This window comes from Pagrus pagrus (genome assembly GCF_965226575.1).
Source record: "Pagrus pagrus genome assembly, chromosome: 18".
NCBI lineage: Eukaryota > Metazoa > Chordata > Actinopteri > Spariformes > Sparidae > Pagrus > Pagrus pagrus.
The window spans coordinates 13,937,130-13,963,104 of record NC_140202.1 but is presented as its reverse complement, the minus strand read 5'-3'; the positions used below and the strand labels follow the sequence as shown (position 1 = coordinate 13,963,104).

Sequence of the window (25,975 nt, the reverse complement as noted above, 5' to 3'; positions counted from 1 at the left end):
GGGACCCGAGCAACACAGACCTGTCATTGTCTTTCCAGCGCTGATATCCAAGCCTTTTAGCAGTGGGTTAACATTTATTCTACAAACAGTGTAAACCGCAGAATGCACACAGAAGAGGAGATAAAAAGGATTTAACTGAAATATCTTGCCTTGCTAGGAGACCTGCCTCCACCAGACTCACTCAGACGGTTTACGAGTCTAGAGCCGAAACCAATCCAATTACAATCTCTTTAAACAAAGTCTGGGAGGCTTTCCCTTTCATGCATATTTGATGGAAGCTGGTGTTACACTTTGATGAGGTTGACAGGGCTGAGTCAGAATACTACAGTACAAATCAGACAAATGTAAGGCCTGAGTACCTGTCACGAGAATATTCCTTGCCTGCGTGATTGTTTGCAGTTTGTGACTGGTATTGAATTCATAATTTTTGGTGTTGGAAGTTAAAATGAAACACTGCTGTTAAGAGCCGACAAGGCAACCTGAAGACACACGTCAGTGTTGAAGATTTAATGAACAGAACAAACAAGCATCACTCAGATCTTTTCTGTTAGCTCTCCGCAGAGACCCCGTGGTGTAATTCAATAGCAAAAACATCCACAGGGGGTGAATGATTGAGTCCAGTCAGAGCTCAGTGACACTCGTGAGACAGGACTGTCGTCATCCTTTTGTACAGTGTTCCTGGAGGACAGGAGCGTCCACGTGTGTCTGCGACACACAGTCACTGCCCACTCATCACCCACCGAGAACGAACACTGACGTGCTGCGGCTGCTCCCGCACTGACTCACCCCTTTCAAACTGAAGCTTCTTGTATCTCTGCATCATCTCCGTGGCCACCATGCACTCGATCTACAGGGAGAGAGGAGAGGAGAGGTGGGAGGGAAATAAGCAGGTCATTGTGCATATTTATAGACAGAAGCTGCGAGGAGCGTTTACACATTCAGAGTGCGAATATCATTTTCAGAACGATGTCAAATTCAAATTTCTACAAGATCAGAACTTGCCACTTTGACGTTTACCAAAAAGGCTTTTCATGCAGATAGAAAAGGAGAATCCAATTGCCAGGATGTATTCAAGGTGCATTCCCAGGCCCACTCAAGGTTAAATGTACTCATTTATTGGGCGATGAAATGAGCAACCGGGCTTTGTAAAGCACCAGTCAATTACAAGGTGAAGGCATTGCTGTCAGAGCAGACAAGGATGACTGGCAGGAGAAGCTGGGGTTCCATTAAGGGCCGGTGACTCTGATTGATTAGAAACATAAGGCCGTGGTGTGCTGAATCGTGCTGCGCCTACAGGCCTCCGATACCAAGTGAGCGCGTGAGTGAGTGAGTGAGTCCATCAGCCAAACTGCCCAGAGGATGAGCAGCGTTTTGCCCTCGCTTTGACCTCCGATACGAAGGCAGGCGCATATGTGAGCTCATTATAATGGAATAAACACGTTGGCAGGTGGAGCGCAGTGGTCATCTTGAGTAAAGCCGGAGCCCTGAGGGGGCGCAGAGGTGTTAAACTAACTGCACGCATGTTAGTTTTACCAACTCGTGCTTGTTACGTGGGAGGGAAAGGAGCAGCATGATAGGAGGTTCATGACATGGAAGAAATTGATCTGTGGAGCTGACACGTCACGGTTTTTGCTCATTTCCAGCACATGCAGCGCCAGCGCTGCACGTGCTGGATATGAAATGTTCATACAGTAGTTGGTTATGCAAGCACCAATGCAAAGTTGTCTCGATATTTGGGCATTACTGTAAATGTTCATTAACCTGAGGGGCAGCAGGGGGTGTTCTGATATTGGCAACCAGTCTGAGCTTTGTCGGAGAAATCGGAGTTTTTCCTTTTATCAATACCTCATTTTCCTGCAGGTGTCCTCTTTTGGGACAGGCAGAGTCTGGACAGCTAATTGCAGTTTCAAGGCCTTCTTTGATCAGGAGTTCCACATACTGCTTCAGGCACTGAGAGAAAAAAGACAGACAGATAGACAAATATAACCTTGATCCAGTTCAACATCCAGTCAGACACAAACAAACAGACCACATATCAGAAAGGTTGGTAAACAGAGCGGATCTACAGTATGATTCTCTCTTGATCGCTATCGTTGCTTTTTGGTATTAGAAAAAGAGACAGGAGTGACAGCATTTGTTAAAAAGCTTAAGAAAACTGTATTGAGTCATCATGTTATGCTAGCAAAGGCTCAGATAACCATCTCCTGATTCTGCAGTTCACCTCGGCTCTACGGGGCATTTTTGCGTCTCTGAGCTCATTGTTTTTGGGTTTCCTGCCCACAACGCTACTGTTTTGGGTTCAGTCTCACCACCTCAATCAGCCCCATTTACAGCAACAGCATGAAGCTGTTTTCATTTAATTCTAAAATAAACCCCACTGCATGCTGACTGCCGAGCACCAAATGGAATGAAGAAAATGGAGCATTTAACAGCTGAAGAGCCACATATTCCCCTCGGGAGTTGGAAGATTGAATGTTAAACTTAACTTGCCAGTTATTTAAACTTTGAGAGAAGTCAATGAATGTTGCTTGTTTAACTTCTACTATTGACGTCGATGAAACAAGTGTTCCTTTACAAAGCTGAAAAATCAAAAAGATTGTCTGGGATTCATGACATTTTCCACTTAAAAAGACAGACATGCACCAGCATTTAATAAGCTTCTATTCAATTAATTTCACTAAATTGTCTTCTATGTTCTTACAGCAGCTTAAGTGAGATACCAGACAGTGTTTGTGTTTACACTGTGGTTGCCCTCTGTGGAATAAACTGTACTAACTAAGCCTTGGTAACTACTGCCGCCACCCCGACTGTGCTGAAGGAAGCAGCTTCTATTTTTAGTGGTCATTCTCGGGCATTGTGTCCTCATCTCTGTACTAGATTGGTTCAGATCTCACAGCCAATGGGTGTAACTACACCTCCGTCCCAGCATTTTCGCACGGGTCTCGTGTTTTACAGGAGGAAACAGGGTGTGAGATTTGTAATAGATTTTCAGGTCATTATTACGAATTTGATACAGTGGAAACCCTGTGGGGCTCTTTATTATTAAAAAGGTGCAATATGTAATAATTTTAGTTGAAAACAAAAGTATCAACTGAATTTAAAGAAATAACAGTTTGGACTTTATAATGTCTATGTATTGAATTAAAGAGATATCTACCTGAGTAAGCATGGTAACCAGATAGCCCCGGCCCGTCCTGGTCCAAAACTCCTGTGATGATAGTGTAAACACCAATACCACAGTGGCTCAAGCTCCCTCTCTGTACTGCTAGCTGCACTGCTAACTAGTTAATGGCAGCTATAATTAGCAGCAGTTAGTAGTTACCCTGCCCTACCCTACTCTGGATGGGCAACCGCGTTCCAGGCTGACACAGCACAGGACGACAGCGGGACAAGAAGATGTAGACTGTGTTTACGTCATTGATGCTTGGTGCTGGATGTGGATGGAAAGTGTTTCCCTGATCCAACTTCTGATGTGAACATGCTGACCATATTACCATCACCATCATTTTGCTGCTGTATGCGATTCAAATAAAAAAATGCATGTTGTGTTTGTGTATATTTGTACATGAATAACTGTATATATGATCTGTAATTTGTCTAGTATGAAGGAGTTTATGAACTTCCATTTAGTTTTGCATCCCTGTATTGTATAATAACGATTAAATTGACTTGTACCCTGATGATATGCTGCCCTCTATTTGTTTGAAGTATGAATTTGACAGGTGGCCATTTCCTACACATTGCACATTTAAGTTAAAACCCATCTGAATAGAACATTTACTTTGATTAGGATCATACATTTGACTACTACAGCTCTTTGGAGTGTTTTGTTAATGGACCTAAACTTTTATTCTGTGTATCTAAAAAAAATCTTTTAAAAAATATATTCTATAAACTTGATTTACGGATCATTAACTTTTACACAAGTCATCATTCTGCAGACAGGAAACTTGCTGCTGTGTGTACAATGTCCTGCTCACCAGTGTACAGAAGACACATTGGCACTGTGTGATGGTGGTCATCTGCTCCAGAGGGAACTCTCCAAGGCACAGCTTACATGAGACCAGGGGGTCCACGGCCAGCTCCCAGGTGGGACGGTACCGTGCCGTGGTCATCTTCACCGCCACCGAGCTGAAACACAAAAGAATAAAGAGTCGCTATGGTTACTGAAGCCAAGTGTCTATCCTGAAATAAAGTGCCCTGAATGCTCAAACATCCTGCTGATGACAGAAATGATGAAGGAAATCTTTAAAGTGAAAATATACAGATTTGTTTGTGTTGCTGTGACCGAACCAGCATGACTGAAAATGCATTCTGCACACACACACCCACACACACACAAGCAGGCCTGTTGTATGGAGAAATGCACCAGCTCTGTGCATAAATGGCCCTTGTCAGCTGCATTCATTTTTATTCCAGACCTCATGCTCTCTGGCAGAACGAAAAAAAAAAAAGGGAAAATACATTACAAAAGCTCCTGAAACTCCTATAGCTATCAGCCATCTCAGCTCCTTGTGAAATTTTCACTTCAGATGAAATAACACTTTTTTCACCCTCTCTCTCTGCTATGCGCGTCATCGCGTCTCCTTTGTGCGAGTCGGGGAGGGTTATTTTAGGCCGTCTCGTCTCGCTTTCTCCTTCCCTCTGCAGCTGAGAGCAAAGAGCACCCACTCGGCTGTTTACAGGAAGTGGTCCCGCGCACACAACGTCAACACTGTCAAGCTCTCCCCGTGCTGCTTAGCAACCAGCTGAAGGAGGATTTTGGAGGTGGAGGTGGGGGGGGGGAGAGGGACGGCAGAGGAGTAGAGATAGGGTGAGATTGCGGTTTGCTCTCACCGGTCATGCCTTCCTCAATGTGCCTGTTCACACGCATACAGTGCAAGAAGTGGACGGCGGGTGGGAGGAGACGGGTTCAAGAGTCCGCATGATCGCGAACTCGTGCGTCGTCCGCATGTGCCACACAGAGAGGGGAGTGGGGAGGGGAAGAGACAGACAGTGTGTTCATATCACATCTCTTCACACCGCACTTCTTAAAAACACATCTAATCTTTGAATGATGGAGGAAAAGCGCAGGCAGGTTGTTGCTCCCACCATAGATCAACTTCATTAGGGTGCTGGGTGACGGCAGATGATAACATGCTAGGGCAATAAAACTAATCTGTTGTGGTAATGAGGTAAAACCAGATGATGGGTTGGTGCAAGGTGATGCGTCAAGAATGAAATATGCCTCAAACTCATTGCTTTTATGCAACATTCTTACATATTGCACATATTGGCCATATAATGCCGTTTTGTCACACATTTTACCCTTTAAAAAAAATTGCAGCCTCTGCAGTTAACATTGCAATTTCAATAGTATTCCAATTAATTGCGCAGCCCTTATGTCTCATTATTCCTCTGTCCATCATATAACGTGGGAAACCGTTGGGTCTGCTATCAGTGAGGACATCTTCAGTAAGTTGCTGCTCAGTGGTGCAAGGAGAGAAGGAGGAAGAGTCTCGAAGGAGGCTTCAGCGAGGCAACATGAGCACATCATCTTATGTGGAAGTCTATTATTAGAAAGACACTTCATTGGAAATCTGTGAGTGATTGGATACTGCGGCTGGTAAGTGCACAGCTATACACCTCACTGCAGTTCTGTCGAACTACAAGCAATGGCGAAAGAGATGGCACCATTAGACAAATGTATTGGATATGTACTCAGTGAGGGTTTCAGAAGAAACACATTATGATTGTCTTGTTACAGTGGAGTAATCGAACGCACTGGGCCGAAACACCATCAAGTAAGTAAGCACAGATAACTCCAGAAGGCCAAAAAAGGACGATGCTTTTCAAAAAGTGCAGATTTATGTGACAATATGCTTAATATTTGATTGCATTAGATTATTTATGTGAATACAACTAGAGCAACAAGCCTGTCCAGCGCAGCTACGAGCCCATGCTCAGGTGATCCTGCTCTGCACCTGTTATCGTAAGTCATGTCCATTCAGGTGATGCTCGACTAGAAGAAATGTGTCACTTTGATTGCCTCGATTCTTCCTCCTCCGCATCTCTTCATCGTGTCTTACTGAAAAGTAGGAGGAGGACCGAGGACGAAATTGCAAAGTGAGACAAACTGAGACGATGAAAAAGAAAAATGAGATTCACCTCAAGTCTGACTCACTCAAATCACCTGGCATTCATCCATCTCTCCCACCGCCCGGAAAGCACTGAGCGGCGAGGAAGCTCTATTATCTAGGTGCTGAACTTGTATACAAAAGTTTAACAACAACAGTTTGTTACCAGGATGGAGCCAAATGACATCTCAGGGGAGAGTGTGGGAGGGCTTGTGCTTCGGTGGCCCAGAAGAAGTAGAATGGGAACTTCAACCACTGCAGCAATTAAACCACACTTGGAAATCCAGCTGTGCAGCCTTATTTATGAAGAAGAGAGACATATTTTTGAGTATGACTTCAACAGCTGTCCAATTCTTACATAATCCACCTTTAATGTGACAAATTGGAACAATGATATTCTGCCAACATGGACAAACCAAGAGGAACTTTGCCAGTTAAAGTTTAATTCTAGGCCCGTGACACATATTTGGTGCTAAACACCACAAACTCTATTAACACTTCTGTGGTCGAGTCTCAAGTCAATGCAGCTGATGACTGAATGATAGCAGTACCGGGATGACTGAAATAGTCCATTATTCCTTATCTGTCTCCTAGTATAAGCAGCTGAACTCCATTAGCCCTGTGGCAAAAGCACCTGATGGTAAAAAAAAAAGAGTCATTCACAGCATACAGAGCAGGACTTTCTAATACATTTGAATCAGTTTCTCTCCTCCACGACTTTATATTGGCTGTGCAAATGCTGACAGACCCGGTCGATGGGGACAAATGAAATTGTTTTGTAAGGATGGCCCGAGGAGAGCAGAGAGAGGGAGCGAGAGAAAGAGAAAGAGAAAGAGCAACACAGGGGAAAATGAGTTTTCATGAGAAAAGGAGGTGCAGTGCCATCCCTCTGCTGAATTATTAACTACATGGTCCATTATCACTGTCGACATATATAGTATATGGCGAGCAATGGGGACCGTGCATGCAGGCCTTCGTGTGTGCTATAAGTCTGAAAAAGTCGGTGAGCAGTGGTCACCATGTGTCAGTCATCAGTCTGAGGGATCTCAAGTCATAGTTTAACTGACTGACTGCAGCAGCACTCATGCGATAATGACTCCCCATCCAAGAGACAAACAAGCACACACGCTAGGAATCCATTGCATGAGGGGGGTGGAAATGGTCATGGAGGAGCAATTGTGGAGAACTTCTCTGGGGAGCTCGAGGCGAACGCTGCAGTATACATGATACCATCCATTACAGCTTTATCCACATCTACATCACATGGAGCGTTAAATAAAGGTCACTCAAAGTGCACAAAACATAGACAGATATCACACCAAGCCACTCAAATGGAGACGCACACAGGAATATATTGTGTTCGACCGCATACTGTGGTCTCCATATACTGTATATACAGTACGTCATAGGTGTGATTAATTTATGGATAACGTGCCGCTTCATGCGACATCTTTAATTAAATCACTACTTGTCAACACACGCCTTTGATGGGTGAAGCGCAGATAGTTACTTTCTTGGCAACTGTCAACTCCTGATTTATAACTATGGCATATGGAATTCTTGTTCATGATCTTTTCAGTCCTATGCAGTCAATCAAATCAACTTACTGAAGATCCTTACTAACCCTGACCCAAAACAAGCTATCTAAATATGCCAGGCTCAGACAAATAATCAGCAGATTCATCAAAGGTGTAAAAGCAACCACATGAACTTTATAGTTTGGAGTTGTTCTGGCCACTTTCTGCAGGAGCTGGAAGCATAAATCAACCTCGCGTGAAGAGAAAACTATAAAATGCTAATTCTCACCTGAGTAGACTCAGGCGGGGATGGGAAGTGAGAGCCCATTTTCATACGCTACGCTGCGAAGCCTCACGCTGCATAGTGATGCGGACTTTACATTCATGAGGATATAAACCGAGCGCTCTCCCTGCAGTGGTGTGTACAAGCCACCTCATCATTTGCTCCCATAGAGGAGAGAGAAGGCCTGAAAGAGCGCGAGAGAGCTGAAACGATCTTTAAGCTCTCCATTTTCACCTGAGTTAACAGCTTTTACACTGTGTAATTATATAATGTGGCATTACAGCATTGCGTAAGACTCTCTCTTTCTCTATAAATATATATATATATACCTAACCTATGGCTTATGTGAATGAGAGCTGTTAACACCTGTAGCCCAGGCATTTTTCTCAATCACACAGATGAATACTCATTCAGCACACACTCAATGCTGTCCTTCAGCAGATCTGCAACCAATTAGACAAGCCAGGGCGACGAAGGACGAGAGCTGAAGACCGCACTGTGTTCTGCGCTGTAATAAACTGAGGTGGCCGATGATATTCTACCTGAAGTCTGGGAGCGAGCCAGTACAGTAGATGTTCAATTGTGTCATTGTTTGCTGCAGCAGTATTAATGAAGTGAGGAGCATGATGTGATACTAGCTGACTGACGCAAACTCTGTTCCGGCCTTATCAGCGTAACTGAATCCGAGCTTAGGTTTACTCGTGTCAACATTCCTGTCTGGCTACGATAATTATTGTTTCGCCGTACTTGCAGCTGTGATTGCATCCCACTAACGCGGCATCTGATTTAATTCACCTCAAAATCCTCAAATAGAGTGACCTGAAATCACCTGAAATTTGCAGTTAAGTGAAAAAAAAAAAAAAGAATAAACTCAGATTGGCCTGTCTGAGTAAGCACTTGGTGAGCCTGCCGTCTGCTCCTCCCTCCCCTCTTCCTTCCTGCCTTTCCTCTCACAACAGGCCGGCCCAGCTCTTCACGGCCAATTAGTCGGGCCTTTAAGTCTCATTCCTGTCGTATACTCTCTGTGTCCACTACTGCAGAGAAAAGCGTAGAAACTGAGTAAAAATAAAGAAAGGAAAGGGAGGACAGTGGCGATGTGCCAGTTTCCTCCATTTTCCAGGCTCGCTCGGCTCACTTTTACTGCCTGCGATTGCTTCTCGTCACCTTGTTGTGAAGGCTCCCCGCTGGGCGATGGAACAAACAGGCCGAACATACTGTATCGCAGGAGAAACACACACACAAACACAGTCAGGCGGTACAGATGCAACATGGATCTTAAAACCATACTGTAGGTGGACAGATGAATACCGCAGGCTGAAGCGAACAATCCGAGGGGAGACATGGACTTAAGAATGCAGACTTTTGAATCCGGGGAGAGCATAGTCAAGTCTTTATTGTATGAAATGAAGTTTGCATTCCCTACAGTATATGCTTCTCACAGTAACAGACATTAAATAGATGGATTCCTAAATAATAAGTGATAAAAATAAACTATTTTTATATTGGAGTGCAGAGGAGGGAAGAGCCTGAGGAAAGGAGCTACTGATGAGCACATACTTCTGTATCGCTTGCCAGACAGAGCGGGGTAACAGGGGCAATGTTCTCCCTGAGTTGATACACTGCTGTGTGATCAACAATCAGTTAATCGCCAAAACCTTATAAAATCCATTATTGATTATTTCTGAGGACTTCTGGGTATTTTTGTAGCACATATAAACAAGTAAATGATTCAACTTAATATCTTAAATAAGTTCTACTCCTGCTCCACTGTGCCTTTTCTCAAACAAAATATCAAAAGTTTCAACATGACTACATGAGTTACAGCCAAATCTATTCTCATGCTCACAAAAAGGCTTGAGTGTAGCCTACAAAAGTATATAAAGTATAAAGTAGAAGGGGGTGATTAATGCCCTTTAAATGATTTACAAAGTGTTAAAATGTGTTCCTATTACATTATTCAGCACAGCCAATGTATGCGTTTGTGTTACTGCAAAGTGTTTCCGTTGCATTAGATTCCACAAGCTGTTGCGCTCACTTCCTGGAGAGAGCATGAAAGCGTGGTCGGTAAATACACACTGCACGCAACACAGGGTAGAGATGACACCGACTTGTGTACGACACTGTTATTATCAAATCCTCCGCATCTTGCAGCGAGCACTGCAGTGAGCCTGGAAACTACTGCTGCTGCTCAGTCCTGCAAGAAGACAAATAATAAGCAATGGTTTGCCTGCTGATGGCCACCTGGAGACGAACTGATGGAAATCAGCAATTCAAAAGACCTTCCGTCCGTGTTGGATAGCCTTCTGCAGAGACGCTGCACAGCGCGACGCCTACGGTCAAACAAGCAACAGTGTTTGAGGCACAAATATGGACAGTAATCGACATCTTCTGCATTATTCATACGGTAATAAATGATTCCTCTCAAACAGTGGGGCGAATGCAAAACCTCGCAGCACATTCGAGGCAGCGATAAATAACAAAATGAATTAACTGTCAGCAAATTTACAACCCTCATTATTCTTACATATCATATCCCCATCTGACTTCTGACATTGGTGTACTGTTAAAATAAAATCAATGTGGGACACTAAAAAAAACACTGATAAATCATGCCAGTGTCTATTTTGAGTAGGGTTATTGCAGGCAGAATGTGGGTCATGGGTGTATGTGGGCCATAGGTTGATGTGGATCACACCGAAACTGGAACAGCGCTGAAGTCACACCGTGACCAGCCGTAACCCACGCGCTCAGGACGTGTCTTCTCCTTTCGATCGACTAGAAACTAAGCCACATTCGTAGCCCCACAGCACAGGGACTTTATTTTGGGACGGCTCAATCGCTGAATGTGAAAGGTGACATGCCTTTGTGGAGTAACAGCGGTTGGGGACAGCCTCCGTCTGTCCTTGACGTGGAGGGGGAGAGTGCTAAGAGGGTAGCTAAGAGTGGTGATAGACCTAGTTTTTCCATGCCCTGAGGAGTTACACAATCAACCAGATGTATTTTGGCATCGTGAGTGGTGTGGAGAAGTTATGTGTGCGCGCGCGCGCGCGTGTGTGTGTGTGTGTGGTGGCCAGACAGTGGTCATGACTGGGTATGTAGGGCAAAAAAGCCGTAGTCTCATGGCCACTTGGTCTCCTGCCATTTTTCTGCTGCAATGCAAGCTAAATATCCTGTGTCTAAGGCAGAGTGCACAGCTACTGCAACAACTGTGATGGGTCTGCCTGAGCTGGGTTATATTTACTTTATGTGCCAGTTTGTTGACAGTGATGACAACACTGAATAGGCTAAAGAACAGCAAAGTAATCGTTTATCTCTCTGTAATGCTAAATTTGTTTCTTCTGATTTAGCAAATCTGGTCCCGCCCTTTTCACAACCATCTACTACTCTCTGTAATTAAGGGAAACGGGAAGCATACTTACTTAAAGCAACATTATGTAACCTTTATACCATAAAATAACAGCTTCAGAATCGTTCTGGTGGTACACTGAGCAGGTAGGATCACAGTCCGCAGTGGTTTCCCCCTCCTCTCCGTGAACTGTAGCTGCAAGTTAGCCCTGTTAGCCACAGCTAACTCTGCTCACACTCACAGGAGCTTCGGACCGCAGAGAGGAGGAGGTTTATAACTCTAAAGCATGAGGGGACCCAGCGAGGAATGCTAGTGGGGAGCGGTGCTGATAATGGCACCAAAACTGGAACCGGAACGAGGCGTATATATACCTATGTTGCACCTGACAAATTGTTACAGAGACACTGGATTTGTATTGTGTTGCACTCAAATGTGGGGGTGCCAAACACGCTAAATACAACATTTCTACACAATGTTGCTTTAATGTGAACAGTATGGTGAATGCATGACACGGCGTTCTCTTGCTGCACCGAAGCTACAATTATGAAGTAAAGCCTGTGTTAGATTATAAATGAATATGTTTGCCCTAGAGAGCTACAGCATAACCAGGACAACACATCAGTTTATATTCTAACCAGCATTCTCAGCATTTTGCAGGACCATGGGTCTGTATGCAACGCTCCCTTATGGAGGGACGTACAGCAAATGTCCAAAAATGGCATAAAAATCTGCAGTCAATGCCGAGGTTACGATGGCTTCATGGTTTGCAACAGTGTCAACGGGTAGAGGAAACTGTCAAACACTCATTTACAACATTTACCAGAAATCGCTGTCTGTCATCATAAAACACAGGAACAAAGCAGAACAAAAACAAGTGAGTGAGTTGGGACCAAAAAAGAAAGAGGAAGGAGGAAGGAAGGAAGAGTGAAATGGGGCAAAAGAGAAAAGGGAAAAAACAGAAGGCATGAGGATGGGAGGAAATGAAAGAAACCATGTGAAATTGTCATAAAAAAGGACTCTTTTCTATACGCCTGTAAGCCTCCTAAGTAGGCAGTTAGGCAAACGAGCCGAGGCTTTGGCAGCACTTAATGACCGACTGTAAATATTCATGAGACTCCAGTCGCATTTTAAAATGTCCTCTGTTTGTCCCTTGAAGTTTTAAAGAGTCTATATTGAAGAAAAATTCAACGCTCGCCTAACTGGACCCACGTTCGGGCAAAACACTCACTGACTTTTTAAGCTCCTGAAGCTTTTTCTTCCGAGATGTTGGAATGTTTGTCTTTCTTCACCCGAGCGAGTTGATTTCCACACAACTTGAGACGAGACACACTCCGCTGTTCTGATTTCACAAGAAAGAAAACACCGTCAGACTCGATGACATGTTTGTGAGCAACATGCACAGAGCGAAACATTCAGTCGAGTGCCTGAAGCAAGAGGCAATCATCGCCCACAAAGTCTTATTGTCCGGGGCGACGTAGCCAGAATGTACTGAACAAGGGTGACAGCGTACAGTTCTCTACAACACAAAGAATAATAAAGAAGACACAAAAAACAAGATAAGGCTGCTCAAAGAACGTCCTTATTTGAGTCGTAAGACATCACATCTTGCCGACCCCAGAAGTGCTTAAAACAAGGCTCTAAGCAGTGACAATGGGCTTGCTCTCTCCGTTCCAAAAAGCCATCTAGGCTCACATTAGCATCTCAGAAGCTAAGTGAAGACGACAGGCATGCCACATTGAGCCTATGTCTATTGACAGATGCAGAGAGCCTGGGCAAAGGGTCGACTTTGCTGGCAATCTGTTGTCGCTCACTGCTCTACCGCTTCAGTCATTATGTTTACACTATCTAACCAGATTACACTGAATAATCAGATTAAGCTCTCAGGTCATTATTGCGGATGTTCCGTCAATCTTGAATGTTACCTGCACTGTATTTATAGAAGACAAAATCTCGCACACACCCAATCTGACATCCTCTCCGAACATCCGGAAGCAGCTCAGCTCAGCCTGGACTCAACCCTTTATTTGTGTTATCATGGGAAGTTATTTTCAGTTTGTCATTAAAGATGGTTCTCCCCGTCCGTCCATCCACAATTCTCTTTGTACTCTCCTCCAAAAACAGAATCCAAAAAACATAAACTGGCAAAAATGTACTGTTTTGAAACTCAGTTTTGTTTGTTAATGTCATTGGCATATTTTTGCTTATTTCAGTGTGTATTTTCTGCCAGGTTGTTTTTTTTTCTCTCTCTTCAGTTTCATCTTTGAAGTAAGCCTCATTAGAATTCCTTTATGAATTTCCATCCAAAAACAAAATGTGAGAAAAATACCACAGTGGAACCCGCTCGGTTGTTCATTAATGGCGGATGAATAGATTAACTAAAAAAAGGACACTTCTTCTCTCCCCCGAAAGAAATCTCAATTTCCATCGACGCAGCAAAACAAAACAAGGTCACACCCACCGAGGGCAACGGCTGGAAACCCAACAAATAAAGGCTGCATTCACAGGCTGTCTGACAGTGACGTAACTGGTGGACACGTTCGCACATTTCTGGCAGCGTTTCTGAAACAAACACAAAAAGACGCCTTATGGCTGCCGGCCAACAGACGACTCCATAGAGAGACACTGTTGACTGTTGGGAGTATTTGATTAAAGTAGAATGTGAGGCAGCCCATTGAAAAACTCTTATCACAGCCAATAAAGGAGGATATATGCCGGATTTGAACTCATGTAGTCTGTATTTCCACCGCCAGCCACGCTGCTTTTTGTGTGTAGCTACACTGCAATTAAAACAATGTGCTGCAGCTTGATAAATTCACTAATGTCCAAAATGTGGGCATTCCTACTTAATTCCTGCCCTAATTTGACTGACATGCCATGATTAAGATGTTTAAATCATGAATACCACCACAACGCTGTGTCATGTGTTTTTTTTTTTATGACAATGGCGTTCTATGGCATGAAGCTACTAAACTACACAGGAGATAGTTGTTAGCAGGAGTGATTTGATGGATAGGTTAAAGGTGCAATATGTAAGAATTGGTGACCTGTTGAATTAATACACTTAACAAATAGGGGGCAGCGTAGCACCAGTGTAGCTGCTATCTGCTGCCAACTGTAGCTGCCATTAGCTAGTTAGCTAATTTGACACATGGCCAATTTTTAACACATTTTTTAATTAGTTTAATTAATTTAAATTTAGTTCACTTATGAGTGAAATTATTAATAAATTACCAAAATGGTTGTCAGTTCATACAGCTGATTTATTTATCACGGCACGAGAAGCGCGACGTTCAGCGTTTGAGTGTCATATCTTCGCTTTTAATGCACAGAGACTCTCATAGATCCTTTGAAACTACCTCAGCTTTACAGTATCAGACACGCACACACCACCCTGGGGACAAATCCACTCTGCCGTTGTGCAATAGCAATTGTTTGTCACACATGTTGAGGCTCAAAGAACTGGATGAGACAATATCTGCTATGTTGCAATGAAAGAAGCAAGAAAAAAAACACAGTAATTTCACCTCATTTTAATTGAGACACTCAAAAGAATCATATCAACAGTTGAAATGACTTGCTGCAGGCCTAGTAAAAAAAAAAAAAACTAACGAGAGTGACCTGCTGCAAAGTGAGCACTGCTGTTACTGCACTGGACAATAGAGTTCTCATGGTCACAGGAGAGAGCTACTCAAACAGAGAGCCACTCAGAGCCTAATCTGCAGGGAACGGTGACACTCTCACCAGCAGTGAGCTAAACAATTCACAAGCAATTTCAGGAATCGCTGAGTTAGGGCAATGCAGACCAAACAAAAGGGTGTAGACTCAAGAATTTTTAAGTTCTCATGCACCCCTCTTCTGCTGCTTCCTCGTTCCTTCAGTCTCTTCGTGGAGAAGACACTCCCAACGTATCATCGTCCACAGAGGGCTTTCTCACGTCTCGTACGCCTCATCACAACAGCACATTCCGTCTCTCGCTCTGCCCTCCGGCTCCTCATCCTCGCAAGTCGGTGAGCTGCCGCCTTGTAAAGTGAGCCCGGTCTCCGAGTCCCATTGCAGGAGAAAAAGGGAGGGAGGAAGCCGAAGACTACCTTAGGAAATGCGCTGACGTCCTGTTGTTGGGTTTGGTGCAGATACACAATGGATGCAAACTGACTGAAAGTGAGGAGAGGAAACACTCCGAAAAGGCAGATGTCTCTGTGACGTTATGTAGCAGAGTGGGGAAAAGAGATACAACATAACCACAATGACACATTTAAAGGGAGTGTTGTGTCAATGGTGACAATACAGCAAACCACTGAATGCTTGGCCTTAAATTAAAGAAAGCCCATATCCGACATGACCTGCCTTCTCATTTCCCTGAATCTGCTGGTCAAACTCAAAAGAACTAACAGCTATTAATCAATTTTTTTGCTGAAACATTTCTTTCTGCTGCTGCTTCACATTAAAAACCAGCCAAACAAGAAGCAGCCACAGGAATCACAGTGTGTTTGACACCACGGTTTGCAGTAAGCACGACTGGCTATCAGACATGCGCCCACAAACAAAACAGAGGTTGTTTTCTTTCTTGTTTGGAGAGTGGATCATTTTAAAAAATGTTCCAAGGGAGTAATGGAACAAGGAGGAGTAACCACAGAGAGCTGTTCCAACTCCAACTCCTCAGCAAGGTAACCGACTTCACTGTGTCCTGCTGTTGTGTGGGAAACCAGTCGTGCTGAGTCCAGCATTACTGCGGCTGCAACAGTTTCTGTCTGACTTCTTCATTAAGATCCCTGAGTGTTTCTGGATGTGTTGTAAAACAGAAACAGAAGTTGCTATTCTATTGTATTCCTGAAAAAGCAGCAGCTGCTGGGGTGTTTGCCATTGTGTCAAACTTTATTTTTTGTTTGGTTTAAGTATAAAAAGTCTTGCTCGGCTGCAGGTTTCCTGGGGTTAGAGAGTTTCTCCACCACTGTGTTCCAAGTATTAGTCAGGCCCTTCCAAAGGCAGACAACGCACTAGCAAGAAGTTAAGATTTTAGGAGCATATGCCCAAAGAATGACAGGATGCGAAGTCGCAAATGTAATCAGATCTCTTGTGAACACTTTACTAAGTCACTGTGCCGTTCGTCTGCCGTCTTCCCGGATGGCATCAGCTCGTGATTTATGCCATGCCATGTTGCACCAGATTCCGTCTCATCACTGGCACTCCCAGATCCCGGCCTACCTCCTGACTCATCTACTTCTCCTTCACTCAGCGACTTTCAGCGGAGCACAAGCCCGAACGTGTTGTATTGTGCTGTTTTTAATGCGTAGGTGGGGAGCAACACTGATAGAGACAGACATAGTAAGAGCAAAGGATTGGCTTATTCCCAGTCGAGCTAGAGTGTAAGTTGTTCCCCTTTAATGAACATGAAGCATGGTTTGTTGTTGGACTAATAGTCTACTGAGGCTACCGTGGGTGGAAGAACTACTGTCTCCTCCAACAAAGTACTTCTTTGCTGATTTTTTTCCAATTTAGTAACTTTAGAAAGAAGCCTAACGACAAATGTCACAGAAAGCTTTTCCACATTTTTTTCCCCCTCTTATGAGACTCTGTTATAGCTGCACTGGATGTATCTCGACATAATGATGTTACATCATCTATTTTTAAGGGCATTTTCTGCAGAAGTCGGTAAAATCTGACCCCAAATAAAAATGTATCCAGAGTGCACTGACATCTGTTTCTAAAAGCATTTTGGCTGTGGTCCATTAGGCAGTTAGTATGTATGTACAGATGGACCCGACAGTCAGCGTGACGCATAGAGGGCTTGTGCTCCAGTGGAAACGGCTTTTCGTGTCAATGTCCGGAGAAGATGAACGCATAACTCTCTCCTGTCTAAAATGACACTTGTGCCCGCCGCTTCACCCCGAAGGACTCGCTGCAATTTACACATTCCTGAAGTGCTAAATCTTGGAAAGTGTCAGAGGGTCAGCAGAATCAGCGGCGCGCTCATTACATAACAGTGTCTCGCTTAACGTGCCCTACCTGCGTGAGAAAATGGAGCCAGCGAGAACGGTTCAAACTGTCGAGCAGCCGTTCGGAAGAAGCATGGCACACACGAGCATGACACTGCGCTCATAACAATCCCTATCTCATCCCAACGCAATCCTAACGGGCTGGATACAAGCCATAACACAGAGCTAAAGGGCTCTCCGAGCAATGAACATCATTTTCGGGAGTCATTTAGAACTCAAGTGGTTGCATTGTTGACTATCTGGTATCAACACCACCCTCCCCTCGACCCCAGCCGTGCACTCAGTACACCTGGAAACCGGCACCACCCTGAACACTCACTCACTCACTCACTCACACAACACCCAGCTGAAATGGCATTTAAGCTGTTGCATAATCCTTGGCAACCTGACTGCACAAAAGGCAGACTACAGCCCCTGGAGTCAGATTACACCAGAATCACTTCTCTAGACGTGTAAATGTTACGAGAATAAAGGAGTGATTCAACAAACGTACGCTGCAGTTACCGTGTGTCTGAGACAGCCAAGAAATGCCAGTTACCTAACCACGGAAATGTTACGTGTCCTGCCCTCACGGACCCTCAGCTCAGTGAAACCACCGTTACAAGACCGAGATAGTGACGAACTCAACAGCCAAGTATATTTAAACACGTCACATTTCTAGATTAAGTCTGCCTCAGGATTCTTAACGTTAGGTGCTGCTGTGGGATACAGAGTTGACCAGGATTAAAACTAGGGCTGCACAATTCTGGGAATATTGAAGTTGAAAGCTTTCCATGGTAATTTATTGGAATTTGTGGGAAATAACAGGAACAGAGTGGAAATATAGGGGGTTATGATTAGTAGAACCAGATGAGCTAAGTCATTTAACACGAATGAATGGAAATGGAATCAGTCAATCAAGCTATATCCCACATCTGCATCTGCAAAAACTATCAGCAGGTGTTAACAAGTCATACACTGTGAACCTGCTTAAGGCTAATGTGCAGGCCAACTGAAATAACACTCCGGGGTTGTACTTCTACTGAATTTCTACTTAAGTGACGCTGAAAAGCTGCCTGTACATGTGATTGGAGGGTGCGCCGATGATGCCATGAGAGCTAGTATTGCTTTTTTGTTTGCAACTCACAGCTAAAAAAAAAAAAAAGGCCCCATTTGTGAGAAAGTGATCACACACACATGTTCTTCTGCATGTGAACTTTTGACCACCAGGCACGAAACCGCAAACTTCTCAGGAGCTCTTGTTTTGCAGAACGCTGCTTGAGGATTGCTCAAAAAAGGCCCAGCCAAAAGCTGAGTCCATGTAAAACAAACCCGGCGACAGACGTTCCCTGCAATCAGAATATCTGTTAGATTTTACCGAAGTGCCTTATCATCACCATCGCAATAACATATTCAGCAGAGCTCTTTTTTCAAAGCGCTGCAGTGATATATTTTCAGTACATGCTGATGTCAAGGTCAGGCAGACCCGTGAAAGGCTCTGATAGACATGAAGTGTTTACAGAGAGACTGCCTGTGCACCAAAACAAATCACAGCCTCTCAATGTCTATATATAAAGCGCTCCTCGTATGTTCGTGCCTGTGTACGTATGCGTGTCCGTGTACAATCATGCGCGTGCAGTTTCCTGGCCAAGACCATACTCCCTCCGGACCGGGTTCTGGGCATCATAACCTCATTCCTCCTCACTCTTAAGTAAACTCATCTCGGCTCTCCTCTGGGAAACGGGGCTGACTGCTGCTGGTCACTCTGAGGAATGTGTTACTGCTTTGTACGGACCATCTCTCTCTTGTTTTGAACAAATCCGTGGCAGCGAGACAGATTCCCCCCGGTGGGAGCGGGCTCTTTCTGAGGAGAATGGAAAAAGTGCATCACAACATCCATCGCCTGTGAAACTCTGTATGGAGTGCACAACATTCCTCAAACGAGTGTGTGTGTGTTTCACTATGTAGCAATGTTGCCCGAGACGTGACACCGGAGACAGAATCAATAGCAGAAAATGAGAAGATCTTAAAAGCCAGGGTTGATAACCGGATGTATGGTGAATGTATGTCACTTGAACGCACCGTGTGGATGTGAACCACTGACATCTGACATTTAACGGGCGTGAGAGATGAGAACACGGTGTACAGGTAGGGCACACGTTAAGAAATGTGTATCATACCACACACACACAAACCTCACAGTGCCAGCTGCAAGGAATGCTCTGTTTGTCTAGTAGCCCGGTTTCATCGCCATGCCTATAATCTGACTGTACCCTGAGGGGGACCTGCTGCTTAAAATGGAAATAGCAGGGCACCAAGTGACCTTTCAAAGCTCGGCGGAGCCATCCACTCTGAGCATGTTGAGCAACCAGTTCAGATGCAACACTCTCGTACTGAAGGCAGCTGCTGTGTGCTGAAACAAATATGAGTTAAGGGCCGTGGTGGACAACAGTTACAAGCAACTCTTATCAAGTGTCAGCACCACACACACACACACACACACACACACACTGAACACCTCACTGATGTCATGTTTTTTAAAGAGGCTACCTGCAGCCACTGCTTTGTTATCTATTCACTCCAGCTGTTTGCCCCCAAATGAGGCCATCCAAGAGTTAAAGGCGCTTCACGAACCAGCCCTGACATCGCTCCGACAGCCGAGCAGACAACACATCTTGCTGTTAAAAAAAAAACGAGGAAATGGCGAAAATAAAATGCGACAGCAGTTTCTAATTAAGACTGTGAGCTCATAGCGCCACGGCTCCCGCTGCGTTCCGCTGAATCTGAACAGAAAGAAGCACAAAACCTTACCTGGCTTTCTGAGATAACGCCGTCTTGATGGTGTAACCTCAGGAAGGGTTGAGAAGATGATCTCCTGAATTGGATTAACGAAGAGGCGGCCAACCAGTCAGGCGGAGGAGGAAGAGGAGGAGGAGGAGGAGGAGGTGGAGGATATCTCTGAAGGGGTGATGCCCATGTTCATTATGTGTCCCTCCAACAGCGGGGTGGGAACATTTGACCCGCTACTGTCGCCTACAGCGCCTCAGACCAGGCCCTGCTGAAATAAGCATCGGCGGAAACAGCGGAGATAAATAAGCAGAGCAGAGGGAAGCTGCAGCTGACTGTGTCCTGTCTGTTTTGCTTGACAGTAGGGTTTGTTTGTACACCGGAACCGCGGTCTACTCTCGATTACTGACGGGTGCGCAACGTCCAAGCCGTCAGTCTGCAAGCGCGAATCCTGCGTAAAGCAAGAGGGTATCTTGTCCTAGAGGAATCCGGGGGCGGCGTGTTTACCTTTCCGCCGTTCCTGCTGCCGTGCTCGGTGGGAGATCAGCTGCTCCGCACTGGAGAGACGCCATTTGTTTCGTGAGAGGCTTCCCGTCTGCTGCCCTGCGCTGCCGCTTTAAGGAGAGCTCAGCACCCGCCAGCCTTGCACGAACAACAGCGCCCCCTGCTGTCAGAATACTGCAATCGCGTTTTTTATTTTTCTAAGAATCGTGCTCGTCTGATATTCCTCGTGTAAAAAAAACATTGAAGCAGCAGTGTAGAGCCTGAGCGCACCTAATGCGTGCGTAAAGGCGCGCGCATGAGCGGTGGAAGGTGCATACTGAGGTCATGCGTACTAGAAGGAGCTGCATTAAAAAGGAATTAGAAAATCTTTATTGTAAATTTTTTATTTATTTTTTAAATGCAGCACAGTGACCCAGTTAAAGATAATAAATGATTTAAACTTAGCCTTGATATGCACACACACACGCACACACACGTATTCTCATGGCAAGACAAAAATTATGAGCTAGAAAGTCATAATTATGCATTTCGTGTCTCAATTTTAACTTTTCTTCCTCGTGTTTATGACTTTTTTACATCATATTTATGATTTTCTTCCCCCATAATTTCAATTTCTTCCCATTGGAATATTAATCCATCAGGCTCAGTTTTCATCTGATCCTTTTCTTTGTGTGGTGAAAATTAAAACTGAACATTTTATTTCCTGACTTGGAGAAAAAAGTGCACTACAGTGCACTACACCTATGCCTGAAAGTAGTCTTTATTCTCATAATAGTTTGACTTTCTTCTTGTAAAATTACGACTACAAATTTTTTCTTTAAATACAATGACTCATAACATATTCTGACTTTATTCTCACAATATTATGTGATTTTTCTTGATATATAATGACATTTCTTTCTCATATTAGGACTTTACTGTCATATTGCGACTTTATTCTCATTAAATTACAATTTAAGTCTCATTATATTATGACATCTTCCTCACAGTCTGATGTTGAATTTTAAGATTAAAGGGCCAATATGTATGGATTTTGATTGAATGCATAAACACATATTGTCAACAGAATGTGAATAAAAAGCAGTTTTAACATTAATAACCCTGTATTATGTTGCAGAGATATATAGCTATGCAGTTATCCCTGTCCCGGCCCAAACCTCCTGTGCTGGTGGTGTAAACACCAACACTCTCCTGTTCCCCGAGTTGTCCGAACTGCTAATTGCACAGCTAACTGAGCTAACTGGCTAATGGCAGCTACAGTTAGCAGCATTTAGCAGTTACTCTGATGATATGCTGTCCCCTATTTGTTTTGAGTATATATTTGACAGGAGGCCAAATCTTACATATAGCACCTTTAATTATCTGATCAATGATTTGATTAGCCTTATTGCAGTTTTAATTCTGGTTTGGCCATGTAAAACTCTTTGTATTGAACAAAATAGTATAAAATATATTAAAGTGATGTATGTCTTCAACATCCCCGTATACAGTAACCTTCAGGCCACAATGGATGAAATAACTTTGACATTTTTTTGTTGAGGTATTTTTATTAAAATAATATATTATAAATTTATTTGCTCAGAAATAGATGTGTATGCAATGCAAGGAAATACAATATATCAATCTAAAACATTAAAACTTCAATAGTTCAGCATTATATTAACTTTTAAAAGTAACAGACAAACACTGAGGAAAAACACTCTTATTGTACAAATGCTCTGTGCAATCACATAAAAGGGCAAAAGGTAAAGCGTAATGGAGCTGCTGGTTTTCACCACTCCAGCTTCATGTCAGCTTTGCTCCACACATATTTCCCTCCTCTCTTGAGAAACATCCTTTCATCAAAGCCACTGAAGCGAATGGCCTCCTTCACACCGACATCAAGGATGGACATGGACGGGTCTTTCCTTCCCTCTCGGCAGTCCAGGAAACGCATCTGAAAAAGGACCAACGATTAAATCAGCTGCACTCATCCAAATTACTTACAGGGCAAAATAAGTAAAAACATGCACATTTAAATGATCAGAATCAAGCCAAACTGAAACCTTTGAGTTCCATTCAGTAAAATACACATTTAATGACTTAGCATTATAGGTCTCCTTCTAAAACTGACTTTAAGCAAACATAATAATTCAATCACACTTACAGTTACATTAAGTAATGACCCGTTTGGAGTGTGTATGCACCGATCTGAAGAGGATGTGTGTTTAGACCATAAACAATATCAGGTACTTACATATTCATCCAGGATCAGGTAGGAATTCCTCATCTGTGAAGACAACCAAGACCACAAACTTGAATTTTGGCAACTCATTCACAACACTGTCACACTCTTTACATCTAACATCTAAAATTGATCTCTGCAATGGTACATTTCTGTTGGGACAGCAATGAATGTGGTTGACATGCATCCATCTGTAACTATTTATCCCAGCTAACATTGGGCGAGTGGTGGGGTACACCAGTCTCATGCCCAGATCGTCAAATACCAATCAAAATAAAATACCAAATCCGGTCTTTGGTATTGGACAGAAAGCCTTAGTATTTTATGATCTGGGAATAAGGCAATAAACTATATTTCTCCAGAATTACTCAATAATATGGAAAGATCGCTCCGGCCTACCTTCTCATTGGACTCTGGAACAAGGCAGGAGACGCTGCTGTGTTTGTCCAGAAACTCCTGAAACTGTTCCTCACTGATGACGAACCTCTCCGCCTCTCTCAAGGCTTCCTCTCCTGCATTTTCCCCGTCAATCAACAGACACTGGAACACCTGAAGCACATTCAGAGGAGATGAGTATTTGTGTCAAGGCGCTGGCATTGCAAACGTGCCGCACACTCCCTTTCCGTCGTTACCTTCCAGCGGACTGGGTCGAGCTGGGTGATGCTCTCTGTCATGTCCTCGTCCACGTTGAAGGTGTTGATGACCGAGTTGAGTTTGAATGCCACTTTGTACTGCTGGCACCAGTCGCGGATCTTGTAGAGGTTGTCGAGGTGGCTCTTCTTGCCCTGAGCTCTGCCAATCAGCTGGTTGGTTGCTTCATCGAAACTGTCACAAGAGATGGCCAGGATGTCCAGATGGTCCCCTGATGGAGAGAGAGAGAGACAGAGAGTGTAACATTTACACTGGTGCCAAATGAGGACATTCTTCTTCTTCTCAGATCAAAAATTTGCTCCCAACATGTGTGTGATCTAGTAAAAAAAGTGTAAACAAAACGAGAATTACTAATTTGCAGCCTCACCGTATTTCTGGAACCACCTCTCTTTGATCATGCTTCCGTTGCTGACGATGCTGACGCTCGGGAGCTGCAGGTCCTGTTTGCAGAACTGAACCAACTTCCCCAGAAAGTCTCCCCTCTCGTGCAGAAACGGCTCTCCGCCAGAGAAATTGATCTTTTCCATGCCTGAAAAACACAGCAAAGCATTTCACTGCATGTTGTTTTGTTTTTTTATTATATATTTGTTTACTGTACTTAAGCACAAAATCGAGGCACTTGAATTTTACCTGAGCACTTCTACTTCATGCAGCTCTACTCCACTACATCTCAGAGGCAAACGCTGTACTTTTTTACTAGTTACTATTCAGATTATGATTTTCCATTCCCTTCCTGTTCACTGAAAAACCTCGAATTTAGAACTGAGAACTCTCTTTTTTTAAAACAGAATAAACTATTCCCCAAATGTATTGACTTTTATTTGTTCAGGTAAACTAACTTGAGAACACTTCTTAAACTAAGTAAATTATTTAAAAACACTATTGGATTAACTGAAAACAGGCTGTTTTTCTGAGCATACATGGTTCTGCAGCAGTAAAATACAACATAGCAACATCATGTAGAAATAGCCATTTTGTGCGATTTGGCGCCCCCTACAGTTTCTGAGTGCAACACCACTGTTGTAAATGCAAATCCCAGGTCTGTAATAATTTGTCAGACATCATATAGGTGCCGTGTAACGCTGTGATACTGCCCTCTCACTGAAGTTTCATAGTGTAGAGACAAGTGACAGAGACACCATTCACCCTATTACAAGACACTACCATCAAAATGATTCTGAAGCTGTTATTTTAAAGTAAAAAAGTGACATAATGTTGCTCTGATTATCCTAACATACTGTACTGTTACTTAATTTTAATGCAAGACTTTTACTTCAAAGTCCAAATTCACTGGAGTATTTTCTCAGTCTGGTATTAGTACTTTTAGCCAGTGGAGTACAGGATCTCAATACTTCTTCCACCACTGCAAAACACCAGAACACACTCATCTGTGAGATTTACCTGAGTCCTTCAGAAGTCGGAGCCCCTTCTTGGCTTCCTCCAGAGGCAGGACGAACGACGTTTTCGCAGTGTGGAAACAAAACCCACATTTGTAATTGCACTTGCGCGTAAAGTGGTAGTTGACGCTCGTTGGAGTGTGGGCTTCGCTTTCATCCAGCTGGCTGTCCGCAGGTGAGACAGGTGAGGCTGTCCCCTTGCAGGCTCCTGCTGTCCACCGGCGAACTTTTAAAAAGACGCTTGTCAGAAGGCAGCACAGGGTGCTGATGCAGAGCTGCAGCAGCAGCCCGGGAGAGGCGACGACAGAGGAGATTTGCATCTTGGACCCGACCGAATCACACTGCTGTGTTTTGGACTGCGCGGCTGCGGGGCGCGTCTTTATATAGAGGGCTGCAGGGTGTGTGTTTTTACGCGCAGAGAGGGAATGTAGCCCAGCTGGTCAACTTTAGTTTCTGTTTACAAACATCAGAAACGAAACCCATCTGGGTGATAAACAGATGCAGTCATGTGGCGCTGCAGGCACGTGATAACAAATAGACCTTGAGTCTTACACTGATAGTGCAGCAAAAACAACTTTATGGATGTTAGTGATATGAAATGCAACTAAATATAATACATATTACAATACAGCCTTTATTATAGGCCTATATATTACACGCATGCATGCTTAGGTTAGTCCTAACAATGCTTTTAATGATTTTTAAAGGAGCATTCTGTAGTTTTGGGGAGGAAATTTTAATCAGAAGAGAAGATCTTCACTGACTGAACATAGTAAACAAACAAACTCTCTCGGCGGAGGGAGCTGAATAAACAAACTGACCTATGCAGATTCATACTGTTTCGCTTTGTTTACATGTGGCGGACCCTGCCACCTTTCTTGCTTCAAACAGTGAGAACAGCTTGTTTATTCAGTTGTGGAAGAAATAAATATTTCCGAGTTTGTGTTTTTACCTCATTAATATTGTAAATATTAAAATTCTGGGTTTGGGTTTCTTCTCCAAAACTACACAGTGCCCCTTTAAGCCCCGCACAGAAGCAAATCAGTCAATGCATGTTTGTAAAGAGATGTCTGCTGGTGCTGTTTTTGTTTTAAACAATATATTGTTATGATTTACAGGATTATTGCAGTTTTCAGCCCTATACACACACATTTTATTTTCTCTACAAGCCCGTAGTT

The 25,975-nt window shown here is 43.7% G+C and overlaps 2 protein-coding genes across 2 annotated transcripts in view; both read right to left on the bottom strand.

Moving 5' to 3' along the window:
• Positions 1 to 20,764, bottom strand: part of rnf144aa (ring finger protein 144aa) — a 31,201-nt gene extending 10,437 nt beyond the window's left edge. The window contains exons 1-5 of the mRNA XM_084380870.1: positions 20,529 to 20,764; positions 20,046 to 20,292; positions 3,981 to 4,131; positions 1,846 to 1,950; positions 787 to 847 (exon numbers count right to left, since the gene is read on the bottom strand). Of these exons, the coding sequence (XP_084236996.1) occupies positions 787 to 847; positions 1,846 to 1,950; positions 3,981 to 4,115 (301 nt within the window). The 5' untranslated portion in view covers positions 4,116 to 4,131; positions 20,046 to 20,292; positions 20,529 to 20,764. The remainder of the gene's footprint in view (positions 1 to 786; positions 848 to 1,845; positions 1,951 to 3,980; positions 4,132 to 20,045; positions 20,293 to 20,528) is intronic.
• Positions 20,765 to 22,074: 1,310 nt separating this feature from the next.
• On the bottom strand, positions 22,075 to 25,183 carry rsad2 (radical S-adenosyl methionine domain containing 2). The gene is made up of 6 exons (XM_084380981.1): positions 24,802 to 25,183; positions 23,768 to 23,929; positions 23,382 to 23,611; positions 23,149 to 23,298; positions 22,762 to 22,794; positions 22,075 to 22,461 (listed from the first exon to the last, which is right to left on the bottom strand). The coding sequence occupies exons 1-6, from the start codon at positions 25,115 to 25,117 to the stop codon at positions 22,297 to 22,299; spliced, it is 1,056 nt and encodes a 351-aa protein (XP_084237107.1). The 5' UTR covers positions 25,118 to 25,183; the 3' UTR covers positions 22,075 to 22,296.
• Positions 25,184 to 25,975: the final 792 nt, after the last annotated feature.

Bases quoted from the DNA above. Each gene is read 5' to 3' on its own strand.
- rsad2 (XM_084380981.1), bottom strand. From the start codon at position 25,117: ATGCAAATCTCCTCTGTCGTCGCCTCTCCCGGGCTGCTGCTGCAGCTC. The intron at 23,299-23,381 runs GTAACGACGGAA...AATGTGCTTCAG, and splicing joins TCGACCCAGTCCGCTGGAAG to GTGTTCCAGTGTCTGTTGAT. The intron at 22,462-22,761 runs GTAAGTACCTGA...GTCCTTTTTCAG, and splicing joins ACCTGATCCTGGATGAATAT to ATGCGTTTCCTGGACTGCCG.